This window comes from Carassius carassius, chromosome 19, assembly GCF_963082965.1.
Source record: "Carassius carassius chromosome 19, fCarCar2.1, whole genome shotgun sequence".
Taxonomy (NCBI): Eukaryota; Metazoa; Chordata; class Actinopteri; order Cypriniformes; family Cyprinidae; genus Carassius; species Carassius carassius.
In genome coordinates, this window is record NC_081773.1 from 28852388 (window position 1) to 28880176 (window position 27789).

Here is a 27789-nt window from a genome sequence, read left to right on the forward strand (position 1 = left end):
CTTGTCTCACCCAGAAATGAAAATATCAATATTATCAGTGAATGTGGACAGCAATATAGCACTTAAGTGATACTGACTATATGCATTGCACTTCTGTGGTATTTATTTGTACTTTTTTGGATATGGACAGCTGTGGTCTGGTTTTGGAACAACATGAGGGTAAATAAATATTAATATATATAATAAATAAATTAATAAATAATTTGTATTTTAGGTGAACTATGCTTTTAAAAATGATTATGTAGCTGATAGATCAGCCAAATAACTTTCAAACATTAAAATCAGAATCTATAACGTTAAATCTTCATTTACTAATGAATTCCTGTTGTTGTAGGTTTTGACAAGTGCACTAATAATCCACAGCATTGTGTCTTTTTCTGTAACAGGACGTCACCTCCAGCAGGACGTCGGCAGCATCGTGCAGGCACATGACCAGCGTTCCCACCCGAGCCATGTTATTCACATATGAGAAGGTGATCAGAGAGATGGTGGCCACATGATGCAGGAACATCAGGAGAAAGTCCTGCAGGAAGACACACGGGAAGTGAAAGCGCTTAATGCACTTTAAACCTACAAGACAAACATTCCTGTCCTCATCATACGTGTTTTAATACATAGATCAAATATGAAACTCATATCATATTAGGTACTTTTTTTTTTAATCACAATATCAGAAATAAATGAACACAAGTGAACATTTTAAATCATTGACTGTTGTTTAAGATCAGATTTACTCTAATTAATTGACAAACATTCCAAATATCTATTAACATCAAGTTAGGGTTATAATTGTTAACTAAATAACTAAAAGTACAGTAAAAAAAAAAAAAAAGTAAAATATAAACTAAAACCATAAAAATCATCAGTTTAAATAATATATATATATAATTAAATTAAATTTGATTTCAAACTGTTGCCAAGACGTCATTTCTAGTTTTCTTGCAGTTTAACTTGAAGTACTGAAATAACTTAAACGAATAAAACTAATAAGAACTATAGATATATATTTTTTTCAAATCAAAAGTTAAAATGACAACAAAAGTACTGTAACAAATTAAAATGAGCCATGATAATATAAAATAAAAATATTATTAATACTAATTAATTCACTAAATAATTTAGTAAAATAATAAATAATTTGCTACTTTACTAATGTTAATAATATTAATAAAAAACATATTAATATAAAAAAATAATAATTAATGGAAACCGATTTTTAGTACAGCAGTTATACAAGAACACTTCTTCAGGCTGACTCCTCCATGAAAGAGCTGACTGCAACTGCACTGAAAAAAATTATCATTAAATCATTGAATTTACTCAATTGTAAGTGGTTGCAATCAATTTATTTTGCATTTAAATAAACAAATTTAGTTGACTAACTTTCAACCCTTTTTTTAATTTAGCTAAAATAAAGTGTTTGCAACCATGCACAAAAATTAGTATCTTTTTTTTCAGTTTGCTTAACACTGAGCAATGAATGATAGCTATAGCTTGTTATTTCCTACTTGTTAGTCATTTGATACATTTTCTTGCCCTTATGTAAATGATCAAGTTATAATTCAAAATGTTTAAGTGTCTGCGCTTAACCAAAGATATTTCTGAAAGTCTCTTACAGCCTTTTCCATGCTGTTTTTAAATTACAACACAAGCATATTCAGGTTTTTAAGAGTATTAAAAAAAAGTATAAAAACAACAAGAAGGGCTTCTTCAGGTTTGCTTACATTTTCCATAAACACCTCTATATAAATACACCATGTCATTATATTATCAACTACAGGAACTGATCATTTGTGCATTTTTAACACTCACCCTGAATCAAATGAAACACTGCTATCAAAGGAATCATAGAGATAAAGAGTGAGCCTTCAGTGTCCTCACAGTCTATTCTCACTGAGGAAATCCTGTTGAAGAATGCTGTTAAGAGGCTAGGTGTTGCATGCTCCCCTGCGGCATCGTGGGATTGCACTGACTCAGCAAGCTGGTTGATGATGATGATGGTGATGAAGATGAGGAGGAAGTGCAGCGGGGTGAAAAACAGAACGGAAGCATGGCAAACGAAGAGAAGGGGCACACTGGTGCGGGCAGAGCACATCCTCAATACGTGCACGGAAAACTGAAAGGACAGAGCAAAGAAAAACAAGATTTGCATTTCCTGAAGGAAACAGCAGGGCATGCAAGGAAGGAAAAAAAGATTTTTAGATTGAATTTTAGGCAGTGTTTTTCTTTCTTACTTTTGATTTTTTTTTTTACTGTAAAAGTAATAATAAAATAAATAATTTATGTATAACACACACACACACACACACACATATATATGTATATATATATATATATATATATATCAAATGTACATACTATTATAGTTTTTGTTATTTTAAATTAGATAAATTATTAATATAATTAGGTAATTTTTATTAGAATTTATATTTTCCATTTTCATTTTAATTGGAGTTAGTCTTTAGTTTTTTTGTGTTTTTGTCATTTTTATATATTTATATTTTACACACACACACACACACACACACACACACACACACACACACACACACACACACACACACACACACACACACACACACACTGTTAAGTTTTATTTATCAGTACTTTGTTGCCTTGACAAATAGCTGAAAAAAAAATGTATAGAGGCAAGTTTAAATAAAAAGTTTCTAATTTAATTTATACAAGTGATGACATTTTTGCATGGTTTTAGTAATTAATAATTAAAATCTGGACACCTAAGCTTTTAAAAATATTCCATATCAGTTAATGTATAAAATTTTATTTCAATTAATGGAAGGTATTCAGTGTTGTATTAGTACCATATTAACCTCGAGACATATATTTTTTGCATAAATATATGTAAAGTTTACGTTTTTTTATATTCTATTTTTTAACAGTTATTATAATTTTTTTAATGATTTTAGTAATTAAAATAGTGTACATTTGTTTACATGTATATATTTATATGAATATAATTGATATCATAAATATATTTAATATATAAACAACATATTTTTCTTAAATATATACATGCACATATACGCATGTGTGTGTATTTATATAAATGTAATAAATATACACAGTACACACATATTATGTACTGTAGATAAAAACTTTTATTTTGGATGTTTTTGATAGCACCTTAACCAGTAATGCCTCAAAACACTAAAAACAGAAAAATATGCCAACAGTGAGCAGAGAAATGAGAGCGGCTGAGTGCATGAGTCTGGCACTGAGGGTTGTGAAGGAAAGAAAATCTATAAAGCACAGACTGCAGGTGCTGACTGCGATTTCAAGGAGTCTTTGAGAGCAAGCGTCCACCTGTTCAAACACACAGGCTGAGCTTCTCCTGCGTTACGCCTCAAAACCAATACGGCTGCGACAGAGAGTGCTCGTATGGGCTGCAGGAGATCACTTTTACATTGAGACCACGCTGCCGTAATCAACACGGGACAATTACACAGCCTGTGGAGCTCAATGAAGCTTTTGAGAGCACTGAGGGCAGTCTGGATTTTTAGTTGTTTACATTTGCATTCATTTACATGACATTTGTTTAAGATTGAAGTTGTGTCCCAAACAGGCGCAGCATGAGATGTTTATTGCATCAAGTAATTATTCTTTCCCCCCTGAAAGCAGAAACGATGTACGTTATGGTGCGATAACAGCCAAACAGAAGATAAAAGATGTTAATGTAGCATTATGAATTATGTAAGGAAGCAGTTTGGACCAATGAGATGTGATAAACACAGACTTTGCACCTGACACAATGTCTAATTGACGCTAGTTAGGAAAAAACATTATCATTCATTGTTTGTCCAAAAATCATCCTAAATGCAAATGTATGACATTTTCCCAAAATTATTTGGTCCATGTGCACTAGAGAGGTTCCTGACTCTAGGTACTTATTTTATTTTCATTATATTTCATTTTTATTTATTCACTCATTCAAAGTTTGAGATCAGTGAGATTTTATATACGTTTCTGAAAGTAGTGTCTTGAGCCCATCAAGAATGCATTTATTTGATCAAAAATACAGAAAAAGAAAGTAATATTGTGAAATTATATTACAATTTAAAATAACCATTTTTTCTAATTTATTTCTGTGATGCAAAGCTGAATTTCAGCATCATTACAGTCTTCAGTGTCACATGAACCTTTAGAAATAATTTTAATATGTTGATTTGTTGCCCAAGAATCAATGTTGAAATATTTTTGTGGAAACTGTCATACTGTATTTTTTTTTTCAGAATGCTATGATGCATAGCAGATAAAAAAACATAAAATAATAAAAAAAACATTTATTTCAAATGCAAATATTCTGTAACAACATAAAGTATTTACTGACACTTTAGAGACATTTAATGCATCCTTGATGAATTTCTAAAAAAAAAAAAAAAAAAATTAAACCCCAAACTTTCGATTAATAATGCCTTTAGTGTTCTTAATATACAACAGTAGTAGACCGACATCTTAAACAATATTCCCACTTTTCCATTTACTTGCTCCTTTGTTATCAATGTTGTATATATCAAAAGTAAATTTGCAACAACTTAAACTGCAAAAGTTTAATTTCCAGATAAATTAGCATAATTTGTCAGGCACCCATTGACTTACAATATTTTCCAAATGTTATTTTAAAAACTGCAATTTATGCACACGACAATGCATTCATAAAGAAACTCAATCTTGCATATAAATGAACATCATGCATGCTGATCGTGAATATGCATTTTTTCATAACCTTATATGATTATCAGAACACAATGAATATTAAACACTTTATGACTCAGCTGAAATTAAGTGGCAGCAGTTATAAGTGGCCATGATTTCACACTTTTAAAAGGAACCAGAAAACCCTTCCGCCCCTGCACAGCAGAGGAAACAAGAGAGCCGCACGTCACTGCTAATAAACCCAGCATGATCCTTCTCACGAGAAACTCAAAGCACTGCAACAGACGCATCTAACCAGACCAAACCAACACTCACTGCCTTCCACAAAGCTATCTTTCAAGTTCAGATGTGCACTTACTGCTGTCAGCAGCCCAATATTGATGCTCTGAAGATGTACAAGGCTGTAAACTCATGGTTAACGTACCTTTCTTCTGATGTCTGTGAACTGCGAGAAGAGCAGCGACAGATAGAAGGACAGCTCCAGTATGTAGTAGTAATGCAAATCCACAGTTAACGGCTATAAAAGTCAGACACAATAGAGTCAGCGACACAAAACCTTGCATACAGCAGCCCTAATGAGTATTTTGAGCAGGGATTCCCAAACTTTTTTGACAGCCGAACTCCTCTGACCTAAAATGTTAGTTAAGTTTGCAAAGAAACAAATCCATCATTAAGGTGTTTTATCTTTAAACTGTCACTTCTGGCCAAAATATGACTCCAAAATCCATAATAACGCTTCCTCTGTGAAAAAACTCCATCCCTTGTTGTCCTCTCACATCAAACTCCACAGAAGTATTTGTTAAGAACTGTGCTTGATCTGTTCATATTTCTCTCCTGATTCAGACGATATGACTTTTTCACCGAAGAATGTATGTAGTATGTATGTATTATGGATAAAAACCTGTATTTTAGCCAGAAGCTTTGAAGTTATATTATTTTATTTACAAACATGCAGGTTTTCTCTTCTCAAAACCTGAGTGTTGTGGACCACTTGTGGATTATTGTGTTGTTTTGATCAGCTGTTTGGACTCTCATTCTGACGGCACCCATTCACTGCAACAAGTGATGCAATGCGAGCATTTCTCCACATTTATTCTACATCTTGGATGGCATGAGGGTGAGTAGATTTTCAGCAAATTTTCCTTTTTTTGGAGAACAGTTTAATATTTAATATTAAACTGTTTAATATTCCAACTTTAACAAAACATTTGTTTGTTCATGCCTCTCTGATGTTGGTTAATGGTCACACGACATGCTGATAAAAAATACATTTTATATTTTGTATTTTTTATTTATTTGAAAAATGACTAAATACACTGTAACTTAAATTAAATGTCAATATTTTTGTTTTAAAATTATATATATTTTAATTGGATATTTTTATGATTTCATTATTAGCTTTTCATCAAGTCATGCACCCACTGACTTTCTGCGAACCGCAGTTTGGGAATCCCTGATTTAGGACCTTAAAAGTTGCATTAGAAATGTGAAAACTGAATGATCTGTTAATGCATTGCCATGCAAAATGGTTAATGACTTGTAAAAAGCATCTTATAGTCAGAGAGGTGGAATATAGTCATGAAAAACTCAAAAAACACTTGGATCTCAGGGGGAGTTTTCACGACACCTTTTTCTACCAAAAATAGAAAACATATTTTATGTGTGTTGGCCATTTGTTTATACATACAACGGCATACTCGGGCCTGAAAATACAGCGATTCAGTCATTTTCACTGACCTGTGAAAATAGGGATCTTTTCAAGAGCAAAAAGGAAAATCTGTTCCTTAGTAAATCATTGTCATGTAAACACCCTCAGAGGAAAAAAAAAGCATAAATATGACCCATTAGATAATTATCATTGATATGTCAGACAGTATAAATGTACCTGATAAGGGTAGTTGTACCAGCACTCTCGTGTGTTCCACAGCCACGGGCTCTTTAAAACCAAACACAGACACACAAATGATCTCCAGAGCTTTTCACTAAAGACACAAGATAACGCCCTTGGAATTCTGCTACATCAAAGTGTGAAAAAAAGACTGAAAATACAGTCATCCTCTTTGAATCCTATTTGAATCCCCTTGCATCATTACGTGGGAAAGCATCAAAGCCTGGTGTTGTGAAGCTGATGATTGTGAGTGATGATTTGACTGTGAGAATACTGACATGTGATCCGATCCAATGCTACTTTTAGCTAATTAGCAACTTCACAGCATCATTCTCAAAGGCCACATACAAGAATAAGAGACATCTGATGCTGTAACATCATTATATGTTCTTCAAATGACAAACCATTGTAAATTCTCCTTGGGACAAGTAGAAACAAGTGCTTTAATGGCTTAAAATGTCCATGAATTTTTAAGTGCTAGCGCTGTTTGGTTGTGATTCAGCTAGTTTGTTTGGTTCAAGGGTTCAAATGCTTCTCTAAATTCAAATGCCTGTGCAGAAAATGAATCGGGGGAAAAAAAACTCTTCCATAAGCAAAGCTGATGAAAAGTAGTGGTTATGGGTTGTCTCCAGTTTTTATTGTTCTGCATGGATTCATATAGACGACAAGTAAACACATATACTCTGGATGGTTTCTTCAGTTTGGTAGTACGATTTAATTTCTCTTTAGAGTGCTTGTCCTACCATGAGCAATCATTTTTAGGACAAGGACACTGAAGAATCCAATACCAGTTTCTCAAAAGCCTGCTCTTCCTAATTAAGATGAAGGCAACAGATGAGTCTCTCTGTTCTTCTGTTCTCGAGCCTGTATGAGCTGTAGGTCTGTTCTGGGTTTATGTCAGACCACTTCCACTCCCGCTCCTATTAATAACAGCAGCAGGAGAAACGTGTCCCATCTGAAGCAAATGAACTCATTCAGTAAAGTGCACTGTCATGCAAGTTCAAGCAGTTCACCTTTAGCCTAGTTTCTACAAAGACACACAGCTTTACTTGTGTCTATTCATAAATAATCCTAGAGATGTGCTCCCTAATATGGAGCATTGCTTTTTGGAACATTGCTTTTGAATTAATGTATAAATGATTCTTAATATTCATTTAAAGGAACAGTTTATTCAAAATGTATATGTATTTGTCTGTATTTGCTTACTTTCCAAAGCTGTATGAAAGTGTGCAAAATATGGACATATTTTATTTCTAAAATAGCTAAAAATAATAATAATAATAATTTTTAAATCTAAATCTAGCTTTTCTCTCTCTCTCTCTCTCTCTCTCTCTATATATATATATATTACTGGTCCCTACTATTTTATGCATTCTTCGTTTTTTTTTACTTTTTTATGTTTTATACATTTTTATTTTTATTTATATATATTTTTAGATATAAATATCATTTACAGATATAAACTACATACATTTATATGTAATTTTATCAGCCTACTTGCTGCATCTACTTAAAATTGAGAAATTAATGCAAACCAAATTGCATATGAGGCTTCATTCAAGTACATTTTTGCGATATACTGTCCAGCCCTAGTTTGGAACAACAAGATATTGAGTAAACAATGAATAGAATCTTTATTTCTCTGTGAACTAATCTTTAATTGCTTCATTGAAAAGTCAAAGATGCGGCCCGTTCTTCTGAACATGTTTACTTGGAGGAAAATAATCTGCATTGTGGATAGAGTGATGAATTATGAATAGCTTTATGAGAGGACGGGCAGAGAAGCATGGACATGATGTCTCTCTCGGCACAGTACGACACAACAAATAAAATCAAAATCAAGTCAGACCTGACATCTCTCTAACTTCATCTTGTCTGCACCCCAAAGAGGTGATGAAAGGCAAAACGAAGAATAACTCACTGTGCGCTGCTGCATTTTGTAGTCATGATACCGAATAAATAAATAAAAAACTGTGACACTGCATCGATTTGATAAAGCTGTATAAAAAAACAAAGCTTCTCTACTCAACAGTATCCTGTCAACAAGACAGAATAATGGATGTATCGACTTGTCAATCATAAAAGATGTACTTATTTTCACAATTACCATCAATTATTCAGTCAAAAGAGATTGTTTACCTTCTTCAGGAAGCGCACACCGTATGTAAATATGTACAGGTAAAACGTGAACCTCCACCTGTGAAGAAAACACACAGAACAGGACATTCAGAAACATTGCATTTTGCATTACTATTGCACCAAAAGGTCATTTTAACACAGAAGCATCAACAAGAAAAGCTTTGTGTCCTCATTTCATCCAGAACACCTGAGATCAGGTTAACCTCACTCCTCACGCTCAAGTACTTCTACACTGATTAGGAATTCAATGTGCAAGATGTCCTGTTTTTTACGTCCTGCTGTTACCGAGACAACCTTTCACAGCACATCCTTCATAACAAAGGCAAAGCTGAAGATAGGGCGCTGGCCTGGGCTGATATAACATCTCATTCTGTCTGCTCCCTCCATAATAACAAACATACACTAACATTTAAAGCAAGGTGTCTTTAAAGATATTCATATTTTCATTCTGCATGGATATGCATTGATCAAAAGTGACAGTAGGGACATTTATAATGATTTCTATTTCAAAGGAATGCTGTTCTTTTGAATTTACTCAAGAAACAAAACAAAAATAAATAAATGCATCATGGTATCCACAATAATATCAAGCAGCACAACTGTTTTCAACATTAGACAGATAGTTCTGAACCAGGCTTTCTTTTTTCAAAAAAACTTTTTTCGCCTAAATGCAGCGTCCGAGTGTCTGTCTTGGTATTGTTCAATCAAAAAACACTCATTTTGCAGTCCAATTCATCTAAAAACAAGTACTAAACTTTAAAACATTTAAGAAATATATAATTCTTCATTATATGACTCTTTAATAAACTTTAATGCTTTTTTAAAGTGCATTTTATTCACGTTGACTTGATTGCAAAATCTGGGTTATGAAGCAACACCAGTTTAGAAACACTGCTCTAAAATGCTCTGCAACAGTCGCTCTATTTTTCAACATGTCATCTGTATGAGTCACCCCAAACCAGTTTCCACCAAAAACTACACTCACACACACACACACACACACACGCACACACACACACACTTCTCTCACCAGGCTTTCCAGTGCTGATTCATGTAACCTTTTCCACTATTCTTTTGAATTTTTTCCCCCCATCTATCAACTTCTGCAAGTCAGGCTAGGCTACTCGAAAGAAGTCTTTTTAAACTTTTAAGGCCAACAACCACCTTCAGTTGAATTAGACTGGCCTTTGCAGATCTCCAGAAGAGCCTTAAAAACATACAGTCATGTGAAAAAGTTAGGACACCCTACTGAATTCCATGGTTTTCTGTATCAGGACATAATAAAAAATTAGCTGGTCCTTGGCAGGTCTTAAAATATGGGAAACAAAACCGGATGAACATTAACATGTAACATGAATATTATTAAATTAAATAAAAATTAGGCCAAAATGGAAAACCATGTGTGACAAAGTTAGGACACCCTATGGTTCAATTGCCTGTAGATCCACTTTTAGCAGCAATAACTTGAACGAATCATTTTCTGTATGACTTAATCAGTCTCTGACATTGCTCTGGAGGAATTTCAGCCCACTCTTCTGTACAACATTGCTCCAGTTTATTGAGGTTTGAGGGCATTTGGTGATGCACAGCTCTCACCACAGCATTTCAGTCAGGATGAGCTCTGGACTTTGACTGGACTATTGTAACCCCTTGATTTTTTTCTTTTCAGGATCATTGTGCTGCTGCATCACACAATCCTTGCCAAGCTTTAGCTGTCAAACGGATGTCCTCACATTTGACTCAAGAACACTTTGGGATACAGTTCATGGTTGGCTCAATGACTGTGAGGTGCCCAGGTCCTGTGGTTACAAACCAAGCTCAGAATCAGCCCTTCACCAGCATGCTTGATTTTTGGTATGAGGTGTTTGTGCTGATGTGCTCTTTAGGTTTGACAAACAACTTCTCCTTGGTCTCATCTGTTCAAAGGATGTTGTTCTAGAAGTCTTATGGTTTGTTCAGATGCAACTTTTGCTTTTACGTCCTGGCTGGGATTTCTAAATGACTTAAAATGCCTGTTTTGCCTTGTTTTGCTCTTGCACACTAAACTCAAATTTTCAGGGAAATATTTTTTAACTGTGGTGTATATTGACCTAACTTTAGCTTTTTACTTATACTAATTGAATTGAATCCATAAGAGTTTGCGAATCTTAATGAGCAAAACTTAAAAGAATCATAAAAAAGAAGCTTATTTTCACCAATAATTCAAAAGCCAATGGAGAAATTCTAGGCTAACTGGATTTGCCTTTAAGAATGCTTTCATCGTATCATTTGTTTTCTTTCATATTGCGTTTCTTATTTCGACAAGAGAAATCACTCATAATTGCATGAAAAGAAATAACGCAGGAGTGCAAGGTAAAAGTGTCTAAATGCACCAAACTGAACTGCAAACAAATTCAGACCTTTCTGCAAAGCTGTTGGTCAGAGTAGATCAGAAGAGGGATTTATTCCCAAATCTGGCGTCATTAGTTCTCTAAAGATGACATGACTGCTGAAATATCATCAGTGAGAAAGATTCTCAGATCGCTATATGCGAATCTCCATTGTCAGACAAGGATTTATCAGAAATGTTTTATTGGGAAACGGTGATATTCAAGGGAATGATTGAAGAGTCAGAAAGCAGGGGGGTTAAGCTGGCGTGGTCTTTTTAACTTGCCCCTGTGGTTATAGATCTCTCTGCCTGTGGTCAGTTTCCAGCCAATACCTCCGAGAACAAATCGGACAAAGAAACGAGTCTCGCAGCCAAACAAACACCTACCACAGACACACAGTGCTCGCTGAGGCCCACTGACTGCGGTCGTCCAGCCCTCTGGGGTTTACCATGTGATACATGCCATTAATTACTGCTTTGATTTTCACACAGACAGAGCCCTCGGTCGCTCCCCATGAGAAATGAAAACAACATCAATTGCGGTTCCTTCCTTTAAGGCTGAGCTTCAGTACAGATGGACACGGAAACCACCCACAGTAAGAGTCACTGACTGTCTGACGCACGGAGAGCCACTGAAAAACTGCAAGATACTGTCAGAATGTACTTCCATGAATCTTCAGGCAATCTTTAATTGGGAATCGTTTCCGATCCAACTACAATTATGGGAATCACATTTTTTTAAAATAACTAATTAATGAATTTAAAGACTTTGAATATCTAACCGATCTGTGCATTTGTATTAAGTAGTTTTTAGAATAACAAGTATTTTAAAATAATTACAAATTGAAATTTAATTTGGATACTAATGAAAAAAAAAAAAAAAAAAAAAAAAAAAATATATATATATATATATATATATATATATACAGTACAGACCAAAATTTTGGACACACCGTCTCATTCAAAGAGTTTTCTTTATTTTCATGACTATGAAAATTGTAGAGTCACACTGAAGGCATCAAGGGCTATTTGACCAAGAAGGAGAGTGATGGGGTGCTGCGCCAGATGACCTGGACTCCACAGTCACCGGACCTGAACCCAATCGAGATGGTTTAGGGGTGAGCTGGACCGCAGACAGAAGGCAAAAGGGCCAACAAGTGCTAAGCATCTCTCGGGGAACTCCTTCAAGACTGTTGGAAGACCATTTCAGGTGACTACCTCTTGAAACTCATCAAGAGAATGCCAAGAGTGTGCAAAGCAGTAATCAAAGCAAAAGGTGGCTACTTTGAAGAACCTAGAATATGACATATTTTCAGTGGTTAATTTAATTGCATTAATGTTATGACATTTACATTTAGTCATTTAGCAGACACTTTTATCCAAAACGACTTACAAATGAGGACAATAGAAGCAATCAAAAAATATAACTGCAAGCAGCAATTACAGGGCCAAGCACTACAGAAGCAAGCTTCAGACGAACGGCAGGAATGAGTAATTAAAACTGTTTTAAGATTATTTTAGGCAAAATGGATTGAAAACAATAAACACAACAACTAGTAATAGGATTTATTGGCATTACACATTTGACCAATAGGTGGCGCTGTTACAAAATTAGAGTGGAATGGTCAGTGTGAGGTTGCACATGCAAAGTTTGGTGTCAGTATGTCAAAGCTTTGAAGATATATAGCCTTAGAGTCATTTTGACACAATGCTTAAAGTTCATAGTGGCGCTGTACAAAAACGGTTGCGTCTATCGACACGAAATCCATAACTTTGTGTCAGCACAGTCTGAAGATAATCTGATTCGAATTTGGTGAAAATCGGACCAACGGTTGATGAGCAGTTTGAAAAAGTAGGTTTTCAATATAAATCAAAATGGCGAACTGGAAGTTCAGCTAAAGAGTCTATCTAAAGAATCTAAAGAGACCAGTTTTGTGATTTTTGGCCATACCATTCAGAAGTTATAAGCAAAAATAAGATTTTTTCATATCTCCTGAGCACTAGGTGGTGCTGCAGCAAACACTGCAGGTAGTCTCAGGTCATGGTTATTATAACACACACCAAGTTTGGTCTCAATATGCCAAACCGTTGATAAGATATAGCCTCACATGCATTCTTGCGTACTTTTCGTCAAATTTGTTCAGGTGTCATTCTAGAACGGTTGGACAAATCAACTTGAATTCCATAACTTTTTGCCAGCATGGACTGAAGATGATCTGAGTCAATTTTCGTGAAAATTGGACTAACCGTCTTGGACGAGTTCGAAAAAGTAGGTTTTACGAACAATAAAATATAGCGAAAAAACGTCCCAAGGTTACGTATGTAACCCTAGTTCCTTGAAGGAACGAGACGCTGCGTCGAAACGCTTTTGGGGAACGTCCCTGACGAGACCGACTCTGAATATCGTATGCAATCAGTCCATCGGAAAGGCGTGACGTCACGGGCGGGGTGACGTAGCGACCAGGAAGCTATAAAAGCACGTGCCGTGCAGCTGGCTTCAGCTTCGAGTAGGGAAGCAAGCACCGGCAGGGGTGCCGGGAGTATGGCTCTGCGACGCAGCGTCTCGTTCCTTCAAGGAACTAGGGTTACATACGTAACCTTGGGACGTTCCTTTTCAGGAACTCGAGCTGTGTCGAAACGCTTTTGGGGAACGATGTGCCCACGCTGCCAGATTTCCAAATCCCTGCCTAGTGTGTATCCGAGGAGCACAGCTAAGACGAGAGAACAGAAGAGCCCGGCGTGGCTCGCATGTCAAGATCGTAAAATCGGACAAATGTGGAGGGCGTGGACCACCCCGCAGCGTTGCAGATGTCCAAGAGGGACACACCTGCTGAGAAGGCCTTAGAGGCCGCCATACCCCGAGTAGAGTGAGCCTTGGCCCCGAAAGGAGGGGGAAGACCAGAGGACTCATAGGAGACATTGATAGCCTCGACTATCCAACGACTAAGGGTCTGCTTGGTGGCAGGAGAACCCTTGTTAGAAGGACCATAGCAAACCAGCAATTGGTCGGATTTTCTCCACAGGGCAGCTCTGTGGACGTATGCGTCCAGTGCTCGCACTGGACACATACAGTTTAGCTTCTCTTGGTCTAGCTCCCAAAAGGGAGGAGGACAAAAGGCCTGCAGTATGATAGGCTGTGGTGTAACAGAGGGAACCTTCGGAACATAACCCGCTCGAGGGTATATGAATGCTTTGGCCATACCAGGGGCAAAGTTTAAATAAGTAGGGGCCACCGAAAGGGCCTGAAGATCTTCAACTCTCTTTAGTGAGGTGATTGCCAGTAACAGGGCAGTTTTAAGTGTCAGATGTCTATCTGAGATATCTTGTATTGGCTCGAATGGAGCTTTACAAAGAGCCTCTAGAACCACATCCAAATCCCAGGGGGGAACACGGGATCGTACTGGAGGTCTCAGCCTCAGCGCACCGCGGAGGAAACGTGTAACTAGGGGGTGCCTACCCACTGACTGATCATTGAAAGGGACATGGAAAGCAGCTATGGCCGCCACGTACACCTTTAAGGTGGAGTGGGATAACCCCGCAGAGAGCCTGGCTTGTAAAAACTCCAGAACTGTACCAACTGGGCAGTTTGCTGGGTCAAGCTGGCGGTCTCTGCACCATGAAGTGAAGCTTCCACTTCAAGGCGTACAGTTTCCTCGTAGAGGGAGCTCTGGATTGGAGTAGGGTCTCAACAACCTCGGTTGAGAGACCAGCTGCTAAGAGTTGTTCCCCCACAGTTTCCACAACTCCGGGCGAGGGGGAATTATCGTGCCCTGCGCCTGTGAGAGTAGGTCTGTCCTGATCGGTATCTCCCACGGAGAGCCGTCGAGGAGCGAGACTAGATCTGAGAACCATGCTCGGCCCGGCCAGAACGGGGCTACTAATAATAGACGTACCCCGTCCTGGCGTACTCTCGCCAGAACTCCCGGGAGCAGAGCGATAGGGGGAAAAGCGTACAGACGAAGCCTCGGCCAGGTCTGTACCATAGCGTCCAGTCCCGGAGGAGCTGGATGAACTAGAGAGAACCAGAGGGGACATTGCGATGTCTCCTGAGTCGCAAAGAGGTCCACCTGGGCTGTGCCAAATACTCTCCATATCTGCTTCATTCCACGGGCCTCGGCCCCTGCCTCGACAGCATGTCTGCTCCCACATTCAATCTCCCAGGAATATACACTGCTCTGATCGAGAGGAGTTTGCCCTGGGACCACAGAAGGATCTGGTGTGCCAGCTTGTACAAGGGGCGCAAACGCAGACCCCCCTGGTGATTGATATAAGAGACCACTAATGTGTTGTCGGTGCGCACCAACACATGGTGACCTCTCAGGTCTGGGGGGAAATATTTCAATGCTCGATAGACTGCTAGCATCTCTAGGCAAATGATGTGCCACGTCAGATCGCGACCACTCCACAGACCGCGGGCAGGGTGGCCACTCATGACCGCACCCCAACCGGTGAGGGACGCGTCTGTCGCTAGCGTTACACGGCGACGAGGAACTCCCAGCACCGGGCCCTGATTCAAGAACCAAGGTTTCTTCCACATGTCTAAGGCACGAAGGCACCGCCGCGTGACCTTGATAACTCGAAGTGGATTTCCCCTCGGGGAAAAACCCTTGGACTTGAGCCACCACTGTAGGGGTCTCATGTGCAGCAGGCCAAAAGGTATCACGTTGGACGCAGCTGCCATCAGCCCTAACAATCTCTGGAATTGTTTGACAGTGAGTGACTGGCCTTCTTTGACTCTCTCGACTGATGTGAGGATCGACTCGATCCGAGCAGGAGACAGACGTGCCTGCATCGTGGTCGAATTCCACACTACGCCTAGATAGGTGGTTCTCTGAACTGGAGAAAGTACACTCTTCTTGGCATTTAGTCTCAAACCCAGCTCCCCCATGTGTGCGAGAACGACATCTCGATGTCGAACCGCCATCTGCTCTGATTGAGCTAGGATCAACCAATCGTCGATATAGTTCAGAATGCGGATGCCCTGTATACGGAGGGATACCAGAGCCGCATCTACACATTTCGTGAACGTGCGGGGTGAGAGTGCGAGGCCAAAGGGAAGTACTCAATATTGGTAGGCTTTGCCCTCAAAAGCAAACCTCAGAAACGTCCTGTGTTGTGGAAGGATGGATATGGAAGTATGCGTCTTTGAGGTCTATTGTGACAAACCAGTCCTCGGATCTGATTTGAGCTACAATCTGTTTGACAGTGAGCATTTTGAACTTCAGTGACATTACTGAGAGGTTCAGATGACATAAGTCTAAGATCGAACGCAACTCCCCATCCTTCTTTGGAACTATGAAATACCGGCTATAAAACCCGGACTCCCTGACTAGAGGAGGGACCACCTCGATGGCCTCCTTCCTAAAAAGGGTATTCACTTTTTGTTCCATAACCAGAGCCTGCAGGAGGCCGACTATTGTCTTTCTACTGTGCGCAGGACCCATTGAGATACATTGGCAGTAGTTTCCACGCTGCTATCTAATGTACTAAGGGAATCAGTCTCTCGAGACTGATCTCTGGAGTAAGAGGCCCCCGAAGGGGAGGCGAGCATCCCAGCTCCGCTACGCTCACGGGCAGAAATAACTGAGTAGTGCTCGCTGGAGGCCGTTGCACCCTGAAACTCCGGCAGGGTTGGCAGACCCACCTCCCGAGGGCACTGAGGTGAGACGGGCACCGTGTAATGAGGTGGACACCGCTCTACCCCAGTAGGGGCTGCCCTCTGTAGTCGTGACTGTTTGAACGCGGAGGGGGCTGCTCCCGCCCAGCAGTCCCTCCAGTACATCTAACTTCATGAGTCAAATAACTGTCATTATATTCCTCAGAATTTAATGAAATCAAACAATCAGACAAGTAAATACGGTCTGGATTGTGATACAATACACATTGAAGTGATATATTGAACTTCTCGAAGTTAGATAACAGTCATTAGATTCCTCAGAATCTAATGCAATCCAAATTCCTCAGAATTTAGTGAAATCAAACAATCAGACAAGTAAACACGGTCTAGATTGTGATAAAGTACACATACAGTGATATATTGACTTCTTAGAGTCATATTCCTCAGAATTTAAAAATAATCAAACAATCAGACAAGTAAACACGGTCTAGATTGTGATAAAGTACACATTGAAGTGATAGAACCAACTCCTGCTTATTAAATGGAGTTAAAATAACCAGACATGCGGTCGGGTATGGAAAAATTCACATCAAAACTGAAAATGATGTAATACACACGTTGCCTCGACAGCGCACGAATAGCTTAGTCACACAAACAATATTAATCCCCTCGGAGATTAAATAGCTGCTCACTAACGCTGCCCGTATAATGTTAGGTATAACACTGTTTGTTTTATACTGTGCTTATGCAACTTTGTTTGTGCAACTACAAGCTCGCCGACGCCCTCCATGTCAATCTCCTCGGAGAAAGAAAGGCAGAGCGTCAAGCCCGACGCTCGGGCTTCCAAACCCCGGAATCAGGCAGATCTGGTGGGTACGGTAGGAGATAAGGATGTGCCCGTCTCCATACCTTCCAGCAGATCGATCTGCGAACCCAACGAATGCCGGCGCGGCTTGGCCTCGGCGAAAGCGGAACCGGCACCGCGAGGAACGCTTGCGAAGGCTCACTTCTCATCGAAGCGTCGGCATTGGCATTTGTTCACAATGCGGGCAGTCGGCCCCCTCGAGAGCCGACTCAGCGTGCTTCGATCCCAGGCAAGCCACGCACAAACTGTGTGTATCCCCACTCGTAATGTAGCGAGGGCAGGGAGGAACACACAATCTATAACGTGGCTTGGAATCGCCCTTCATATGTTTGGTCTTTTGCTTTTGTTTTGGCATATTGAGCTGTTTTAGCGATCTTTTAATGGCTAAGGGACAGACAACAATAAATAGGACCAACAGGACAGACTTTTGACATGCACACACAGAGCGCTTGCTGACAGATTCGAAGCTGAAGCCAGCTGCACGGCACGTGCTTTTATAGCTTCCTGGTCGCTACGTCACCCCGCCCGTTACGTCACGCCTTTCCAATGGACTGATTGCATACGATATTCAGAGTCGGTCTCGTCAGGGACGTTCCCCAAAAGCGTTTCGACGCAGCTCGAGTTCCTGAAAAGGAACTAAACCTTTGGTGTTCATTCGACTTGGCATAAGCCAAGGATTCAGAGGAAAAATAATTGTACTTTTGTGGCTTACGGTTCAAAAGTTATTAGCATAGAAACTTTTAATCTTTGGACAAGTGGTGGCGCTAGAGAGTTGGAGTCAGAGTCTCTAAACGTGCTTTGGTTAATGTTGATATTGTCCTCTATGAGTGTGCCAAATTGCACAACTTTCCCTCAAGCGGTTCTATGGGCTGCTATAAACTTGCGGCGGAAGAAGAAGCAGAATAATAATAAGAATCCTAACGGATACAATAGGTGCCTACGCACCTTCGGTGCTTGGCCCCTAACAACAAAAATAGCAATGACATATAAGTGCTATAACAAGTCTCAGTTAACTTACACAGTACACGTAGCAAGGGCTTTTAAATAATATAATAAATAAAAAGAAAACAGATAGAACACAAAAGATTAGAAAGCTTTTTTTTCAGTTTTCCTTTTTAAGGAAAATCAATTAATATGAATAAAGTGTAAGTCTTAATGGGACAAGTGTTTTATGTTATAAAATGTTATGTTATAAGTTAAGATTTACAATAAATATTTTAACTGCTACTATGTAAAAGGAATACTCCTGTAAAAAAGCACCTTATTTGTTTAAAATGTTTGCAAACCAAATGTTATTGCTCTTTTGTTCATATGGCAGTACTTTTAAATGAAAAAGTGCACAATTCACTAATTTTGAATGCATTATTAGTTTTGTGCATAATGCGATTAATTGCAATTAATCGCAGACAGTCATGCGATTAATCACGATTTTAAAAAAATATATCGTTGCCCAGCACTAATATATATATATATATATATATATATATATATATATATATATATATATATATATATATATATAGAGAGAGAGAGAGAGAGAGAGAGAGAGAGAGAGAGAGAGAGAGAGAGAGAGAGAGAGAGTTAGTTCAACTTTATTTCCAGACTCAAGGTCCATTAGCAAGAAACACAATGCAAAACAGTACAAAATATATTTTTGACAATTGTTTCTATACCAATTTAAAACATTCAAGTAGGGCTGGACAATTAATCTAATTTCTAATTGCGGTATCAATTATGGATGCCACAATTGCGTAATTGTTCAAAGTCCACTTATGCAATTCTGTGTGCTTAAGATGCATTTTTTTTCTTTCTTCATGTTATCTAAAAGTTTTTTTCCCATTATATTAATTTTATTTTTAGTATAACATTATAATACCATTCATATTTCTACTTTTTTATAATTAAAAGAAGAAACCAATCTGATGTATAGTTGACATTTGAGGCTCAATACTATAGAAAATCACTAAAAGTTTTTCAGTTAGTGTTTTCAGCTTGTTTATTTTCATAAAAAATACGGCATGCTGTTGTATCAAACAATGCTATAGACGCCATTCAATGTAAATTGTGATAATCATAATTAATAAATTGCAATTTCAAGGGAATAATCGATTATGATTTTTGTCATAGTCTTGCAGCCCTGCATACAAGCTAATAAAGAGGAACAAAGAATTAATTACATTCAATATAAATTATGGTTTAAAATGTAAAAAATAAATGCTATTCCACTGTCACTGCGAAGCTATTATAGTTTTTATTAACATTTTGAGCTAGTTTTTAATTGTATTTTTTTCTATTTTAATTGTTAATAGTAATTTTTGTTTGGTTGAAATGATGTTTCAAAAGAATGAAATAATATCAGGATTATAGAAGCTCTAGCACTCAGTCCTAACTGGAAGAAAGCAATGCATTTTTCACGTCTTGCGTTCGTTCAGCTGCTGTACTGAAAGCAGATCAGAGCCGCTGGGCTTCAGATGAAGCCTGACCTTGAAAGACCTTCCAGATACACCTATTCTCTCCGAGTCTCCTCCAAAAGAGAGATGCTCTGCTCTGTAGTTGATCCGTGATGTTGTCTGACAGGCCTCTGAGACTGCGATGGACCATGCACAGCAAACACCAGATCCTGTAACTTACACTGAACCGAGCCGAGACCTTCTTCATAATCAACGGCTGAGAGAAAGATACTGTTGGGCTAATGATGGCTTTTGAGCACAGATAGGCCTTTGTTAAGCAGCGAGAAAATAATCTATTGAGGCATAATGAAATGAGAGAGGAGTGTTTCTGTTTGGTGTCCTGGTAACTTAACACACTGCAGTTTGTTGCTTTATTCTTGATCAATAGTAAAAACAAACGAGCAGGAGTTATTTACTTCATTAGAGGTCGACGCAGTTGTCTGGAGACAGGTTAGTTACACATAAGAGAGGATGATAGAAAAAGAGAGAGAAATAAGCATTTGAGTGAAATGTATATATTTCATGTAATTACTGCGGTTAGTTCAATATCTATTAACTAGCAAATCAGCGATCACCTACTTCGTTAGCAGCCTTTAAGTATTTTTCCCATTAATGTTGTCCACACGGATTTAAAAAATTTAACAACTTTGAATCAAAAATCTGCAAAAATTGGCAAAGAAGGCTGTGTACTTTATTGAGGAAATAACTAAAATCCCAAAAAGCCCAACATATTACAATTTAATGAAGAAGATTGTCATTATTATTATTAATATTATCATTATTAGCATAATTATTATTATTTAACACTCAAATTGTTTAATTTGACGGAGAGCTAACATTCGGTTTAATATTTTTATTTAGCATTAATAGTAGTAATATTAATAATAATTATTATTAATAGTAGGGCTGCACTAAGTATATATCAATATGACTATATAATAATAATAATAATAATAATAATAAACTACAATACCAAAAAACACAGCAAATTACAAAATGTATATTATTATTATTATTATTTTTTAATAATTACTATATTATTCTTTATTATATAGTAATATTGATATACAATTAGTGCAGCCCTACAAATATTAATAATTATTACTAATAATAAACTACAGTTCCATAAAGCACAGCAAATTATTTATATTTAATAAAAAATTCTTATTAATAAAATTATTGTCATATTGATATATAAATTAAAGCAGCCCTACAAATAATAATAATAATTACTACTACTAATACTAAATAAAAACAATTAACCAAATGTTAGATCGCTATGATGTTGTCAAAAAAAAAAATGCAAGAATATAAAAATATAATAATTATTATTTTATCGTATTGTCTTCTCAAATGCATGTTAGAACTATAAACAGTACGGCAACATGCTACTCTGAACATAACCTAATTCTGTCAGTATTGCATTTTTTCCGGCTTAGATTTTTACAGCGAAAGTTGAGTTGTTTTTGTCCTGGTTTTTGTTTGTTTTGTTTTGTAGGAGAAGAAACATTGGTTCATTTACAGCACAGACTCTTGTTAGTGGTGTAACCTCGACTGAATTTACACATCAGGGTTTTTTGATCGTCTTTCTCACTTTTCGAGGGCTCACAGAGAGAGAGAGGATTATTCCACACCCACAGAAAATAAGCAATTTTTTTAGTCTCCATAGAAACACTGTATGACTTGAATGTTTAGATGGATTGCGTGGTCAGTTTTGTGCGTTTCAGTTCAGTATTTTGTCAGAGAGCTGTATGAAATCTGCCAGATGTTGTGTTTGTTGATGTTAAGCCTGACGCGGTTATTGCATAATGTCAGAGATGACCATAATCATGCTGCACGTCCAATCTCATCCAAAGAAGGGAGTTTAAGTCAATACAAGAATGACACGTTCTTGGTTTGACATAGTCCACAGCAAATCCAACAGATTGGTTTTCTACTGAAATAATAATAATAAAAAAAAATAAAATAAAAAAAACCCCTCAATGGTTTAACTTTTAACATAACCATAAATATCAGTATTGTAATTTTCCAGTTGCATTGTAAAATAAAATTGTTATTATTACTATTATTACAATTAAATTAGACTATTATTACTATATAAATAAGCATTAAACTTTCTATAAATTATTGTTATTATTATTATTATTACTATTATTATAATATAAATAATTATTATAATTTATATAAATTATTATTACCGTTGTTATAATTATTATTATTACTATTATTATAGTATAAATAATCATTATAATTTCTATAAATTATTATTGTTAATATTATTTAATCACAGTAAAAACATTTTTAAGTTTCATTGCAATTGCAATCATAATAACAATAATAATAAATATTAAATATAATAATAATAATAATTTATGGAATATAATAATAGCAATAACAACAACAAATTGGCAAAAAGTAATTATACTGTATATCAAGATGACTTTATAATAATAATAATAATAATAATAATAATAATGTTATCATTATTAAATATTATTATTATTTAGTCTAATCTTGATATATAATCACTTTTTTTGCCAAATTGTGCAGCACTTTGGAAAACCTGGAATTTAAAGAAAACAAACAAACATAAATCACATAAAAAAAATATTAAATACATTTATTTTATTTTTGGTTATTTTTAAATAAATTTTATCACAAAAAAATCTTATAATTTATAAACTAAAATATCACAATCCTATGTTTTCCCCAAATTGTGCAGCCTTAGGCTAACACTGCACAGTTTTCACAGAAATTGCTCTCCAAAGTGTCTTCATTTAAAATCAGAGTCTGTCTATTATTCTCTGAGAGAAAGGCATCATTTGGTGATTCTCATCAGTCTCCACTCAAACGTGAGCGTGCTCTGTGATCTCTGAAGACTGTGGCTTCCTCTGAAGTTAATGGCACTCTGATCAGAAGATCACTATAACCTCTGGGGCTTTCTGACACACACCAACAGAACCAATCCCACCGCCGAAGACACAAAAGCTGAGCAAAACGGTGAGAAGTTGCTGATTTACAGCGAAAAAAGCAACGACGAGCTCCTGATGAGGGTTCAACCGAGTGACATGATGCAGTACAGGAACAACAGCTTCTGTATTATTCACTGTTACCGTGTTGAAGTAATGGGAGACTGTGGAAAGGATGATAAAGATGGACAAGAATAGAGATGCTGTCGACAGGACGAGCAAAGACAGGCAACAACATGGAGAGATAAGAGAGAAAGACTGAGAGGTAAAGAAAGACAAACAGGAACAGACTGTGGCCTACTTGCCCTCATGCCGCCTAATTAGTGGACACTGGTACATAATAACACACAGGTGACACCTATCTAGTGCAGACACGCATCCCTCGGCCAGAAACCCACAGGGAATCAAATGAATTATTGGTCAAAGGTTTCATGGTCAGAATTATTTTTAATTTCAGCAATCAAAAGTTACAGTACAGATATTTGTTATTAAATATATAAAACAATTTTATTTAAAATAAATTCTGTTTTCGGAACTTTCTAATCATTCTATAAAGAAACCTGAAGAAAAAAAAAGAATCCACGGACATATTATGCGCATCGGCAAATCAGAATATTTCTGAAGGTTCATGTGACACTGAAGACTGGAGGAATGATGCTGAAAAAACTGCTTTGCATCGCAGAAATACATTACATAAAAATATATATTCGTATAGAAAACAGTTATTTTAAATTGTAAAAATATTTCACAATTTTACTGTTTTTACTGTATTTTAAATCAAACAAATGCAGCCTCGGTGAGCTTAAGAGACTTCAAAAATTCTTACAAAATATTACAGACCCCAAACTTTTGAGAAGAACTGTACTTTATAAATGTTCCTTATTGTGAACGATTCATCAGTGCACATTATTCCAAAGGGAAAAAATGTCATAGCACTTTACCAAAATATAACATCTTGTTCTCCCTCTCAAATGACTTTCCCCACTTTTCTACAACATGGTTCATTTTGATAAGTAACGTCCACTTTTCAGCATCCAATCAATTCCTGATGGATACAATCAAGTCCCATCCTACACCTTTTCTTAATGAATATCCTGTTTCACACAGAAACGCATCATATTATGAAAGTAACATTAACTACATGACAGATATCACTGAATTGCAGCACAATAACAAATCATGACCTGACAAAAAAACAAAAACAACAGAGCTGATTCTCACATGCTGTCGCAGAAGCGCGCCAGTGTGCTCGGCTTCTCCTGGTTGCGTCGATGTCTGAACCAGCGTTGGATGGTCCTCACGTCCCAGTCCAGCTGCTTGGACAGACCCTCTAACCTCTTCTCATCGGGGTGCTGGAAGACACAGCAGACAGAAGCGTGTCACTGCAGAGATCTGCCACAAACAAACCGCCTCAATGTGGATTTAACAGCTTGAAACATTCGCTCGGTGCACATTTAAAACAGTTGTCTTTAAAAAGCCATCTGCACATCCGAGTGTAATTATAGCATGCTGTAATGTCTGCAGTACTGGGGTTTCCATTGTGACAGAACCAATCTTTCAAGCATTCTCAGTCACTTCCTTGTGCTAATTTGCGATTCCTTCCTTTCTAGGGACGTTTCATTGATTTTTCGAGCTCACTGAACCCCTTTGAACTTGTCTGAATGATTCAGAAAGGCACTGAAGAAAATGCAAACAGAACGAACGAAGCACGTCATTGACGAACGAGGATCTGCTGACCATCAACGCCTGAACAAAAGAGGCTATGTGCCCATTCAGTTCACAGGAGCGTTTATTCAGTGTGTTAGGAAAGCCAAAAACTGTTTTAACATTTATGGATCTGTATAAATGGCTGATGATTAGACACTATTAGTATGACGTCAATTGCGAGCGTAATAGTTCAATTAATATCCAAGACAAGATTCTAAGAGAAAAAGGTACAATAGCTTTCACTGGGGCGGAATCTTTTCAAAAGGTACTCCCTTGTACCTTCTTTACATCTTAAAGGGTGCATGTACACTCTTAAAAAATTCTAAACATTATGTGTGTGTGTGTGTGTGTGTGTGTGTGTAACCCTGGAGCACAAAACCAGTCTTAAGTCATTGGTGTATATTTGAAGCAATAGTCAAAAATACATTGTAGGGTCAGAATTATTGATTTTTCTTTTATGCCAAAAATCATTAGGATATTAAGTAAAGATCATGTTCCATGAAGATATTTTGTAAACTTCCTACTGTAAATATATCTAAACTTAATTTTTGATTAGTAATATGCATTGCTAAGAGCTTCATTTGGACAACTTTAACTGCACCCTCAGATTCCAGATTTTCAAATAGTTGTATCTCAGCCAAATATTGTCTGATCCTAACAAACCATACATCAGTGGAAAGCTTATTTATTCTTTATTTATTCTTTATGATGGGTAATATATGGTCATTGATACAAAATAAATCCCTTTAGGTTTCCTATGGCCAAAAAGAGTTTATTTTTTGAAGAAATGGTCAGAATAGAAAATGATTTTAACCTCAATGAACATCTACTGTTTTTATACCAAAAATAACAGCCCCAAAACTGATGTCTATCACTAATGGATTTCATCCAAACTTTTAGACGGATGTATCTGCTAACATGCCTCGCCCTGAGGTCTCTCTGTCTCTCTGCGTAGCTCCGTTTCAGGCAGGAATGGTCTTTTTGTTCTTAAAGCCTGTCTGGGTCTCATGTGTTTGAGAATCTGAACATTTGTCAAGGAAACTTAGTTCTGTTGTGGCTGAAAATAGTGCAGATGTGTGAGTGCACATGAGCTCTGATAAAGGCACACACATCAGAGAGCCTCGCTATCGCTCTGAGACCGCGATCAGCTGTACAGTCACTCCACACTGCCCTCACCATCAAGACAAGGGCTCAAAAGGGGAAACTTTCTTCTTCTCTTACATGGCAACCTCTGCTCTGCTTTAATTCAGAAGTTCACTCTGTCGGCCTCGCTCCCAAATGAACATCAGTAAGAGCACTTACATTTGATTCAAGATAAATGAACTCGCATTACATACTGATTCAACTCAGAGGAAGTGATAAAATCCCAGCACCATAGTGAAAGCAGGAATAGTAATCGAGGCCTCTCTCGCTTCAGTGACTGTGATGAGCGCTTCAGTTTGATTCTGATTCACACTCTCTGCAGGTTTTAATCATCTTACTGCATTATTAAACAATACTTTAGATAAATGGCTGATAAAAATAGTTTCAACATCATGATTCATTTCAGCACCAGCAAGACTCCTTAAACACTAAATGTAACATTTTTTTACATTTTACAAAAAGAAATAAAAATTAATAAATATTTATATATACATATATATATATATATATATATATATATATATATATATATATATATATATATATATATATATATATATATTAGTGCTGTCAACGTTAACGCATGCGATTAATTTTTGTCTGGTTTAACGTGTCAAAATATTTAACGGAATTAACGCAGCATCCGTATTTTCTGCCATCCGTTGGCTAGCTTTACATTATATGATCACGCTCTTATTCTTTTAAATGCTTTTAAACATTTAAAGCACGGCAAGACAAAAGAGAATGCGCTGTCTGTGAATGCCCTCATGTGACACATACACACATACACACACACACACACACACACACACACACACAATGCATAGACAGGGCGCCAGAATCCAGTTCTCTTAAGCGCTTGAACTAACAATAAACATCCCAAAGTGCCAGTTTTGTCGATTATCCTCATAAGAGCAATCTTAAATGATTTATATAAAGTCTAAAATGAACAAAAAGAGTTGTGAGAGAATGAGGCGAGATCCATAGACAGTATATAAACGGTGAGATCCGCGTGTCTGTCTGCTCTTAAAGGGACAGCAGCCAATAAAGCTTCCTGTCAGTAAAGTTAAAGAACAAAGGGAACAGAGAAAATGACTCGCTGCTCTTGACTAAATAACTTTTGTAGCTTTAATAAGGATTAATTATTTAATTTATAGTTTATGCAGTGCAGACTGCATATAACTTTGATAACTTTATTAAATTTCTGTATATTTCCTAACTGTTAAGACAGGAAGGGCAGGAGTAAACATGACATTTATTATGGGTTTATGTTAGCATTGTTTTAAGTTTACTTAAATTAAAAACTGTTATATTTTTGAAGCCTAATAATAAATGTAAAAAAAAAAAAATCAGTAGCTGTATTAATATCAGTAATACTGGACTTCATTCATAAAAAGATGCCATTTAAACAAGTATTTAAAATATACTGTCTTTATGTTGTTTCTACATTAATTTGATTAACTGTGAAATTATTACATTAAAAAATATATTAAAAACGTACAAAAACATTTCTTTTTTATTGCGATTAATTGCGATTAAGTTTTTAATCGATTGACAGCACTAATATATATATATACACATATATATATATATATATACATATATATATATATATATATATATATATATATATATACATACACTGATGTGTTGCTCGGAGACGCTATGTCTTTAAAGGAATTATGTTCTCTGAAAAACAGAGAGAAAACACAATATTGTTTTTGAAATATTACACAATACCAACTTCTTATTTACTGAACTGTTGTAGAAAATCACATTTAAACTAGTGATATTCAGGACAAAATCAGTGTGATATTGCTCACCCTGCTCATGTGTGATATCGTATGATATAAATATGGGACAAAAATTCATACAGGGGCATTTTTTTTTCACAATGTCTTGAATTTTAGGGCATAACTGCATTTAGTGCATGTTCATTTTTCCTGTTTAGAATTTCTGTATTCTTATT

At 36.7% G+C, this 27789-nt stretch overlaps 1 protein-coding gene across 2 annotated transcripts in view; it reads right to left on the minus strand.

Moving 5' to 3' along the window:
* Nucleotides 1–27789, minus strand: part of LOC132095522 (ceramide synthase 6-like) — a 49065-nt gene that overhangs the window by 15618 nt on the left and 5658 nt on the right. For both annotated transcript variants that reach the window (XM_059500603.1, XM_059500604.1), the window contains exons 3-7: nucleotides 24192–24322; nucleotides 8702–8759; nucleotides 6560–6610; nucleotides 5099–5191; nucleotides 395–523 (exon numbers count right to left, since the gene is read on the minus strand). In XM_059500603.1, coding sequence (XP_059356586.1) covers nucleotides 395–523; nucleotides 5099–5191; nucleotides 6560–6610; nucleotides 8702–8759; nucleotides 24192–24322 — 462 coding nt within the window. The remainder of the gene's footprint in view (nucleotides 1–394; nucleotides 524–5098; nucleotides 5192–6559; nucleotides 6611–8701; nucleotides 8760–24191; nucleotides 24323–27789) is intronic.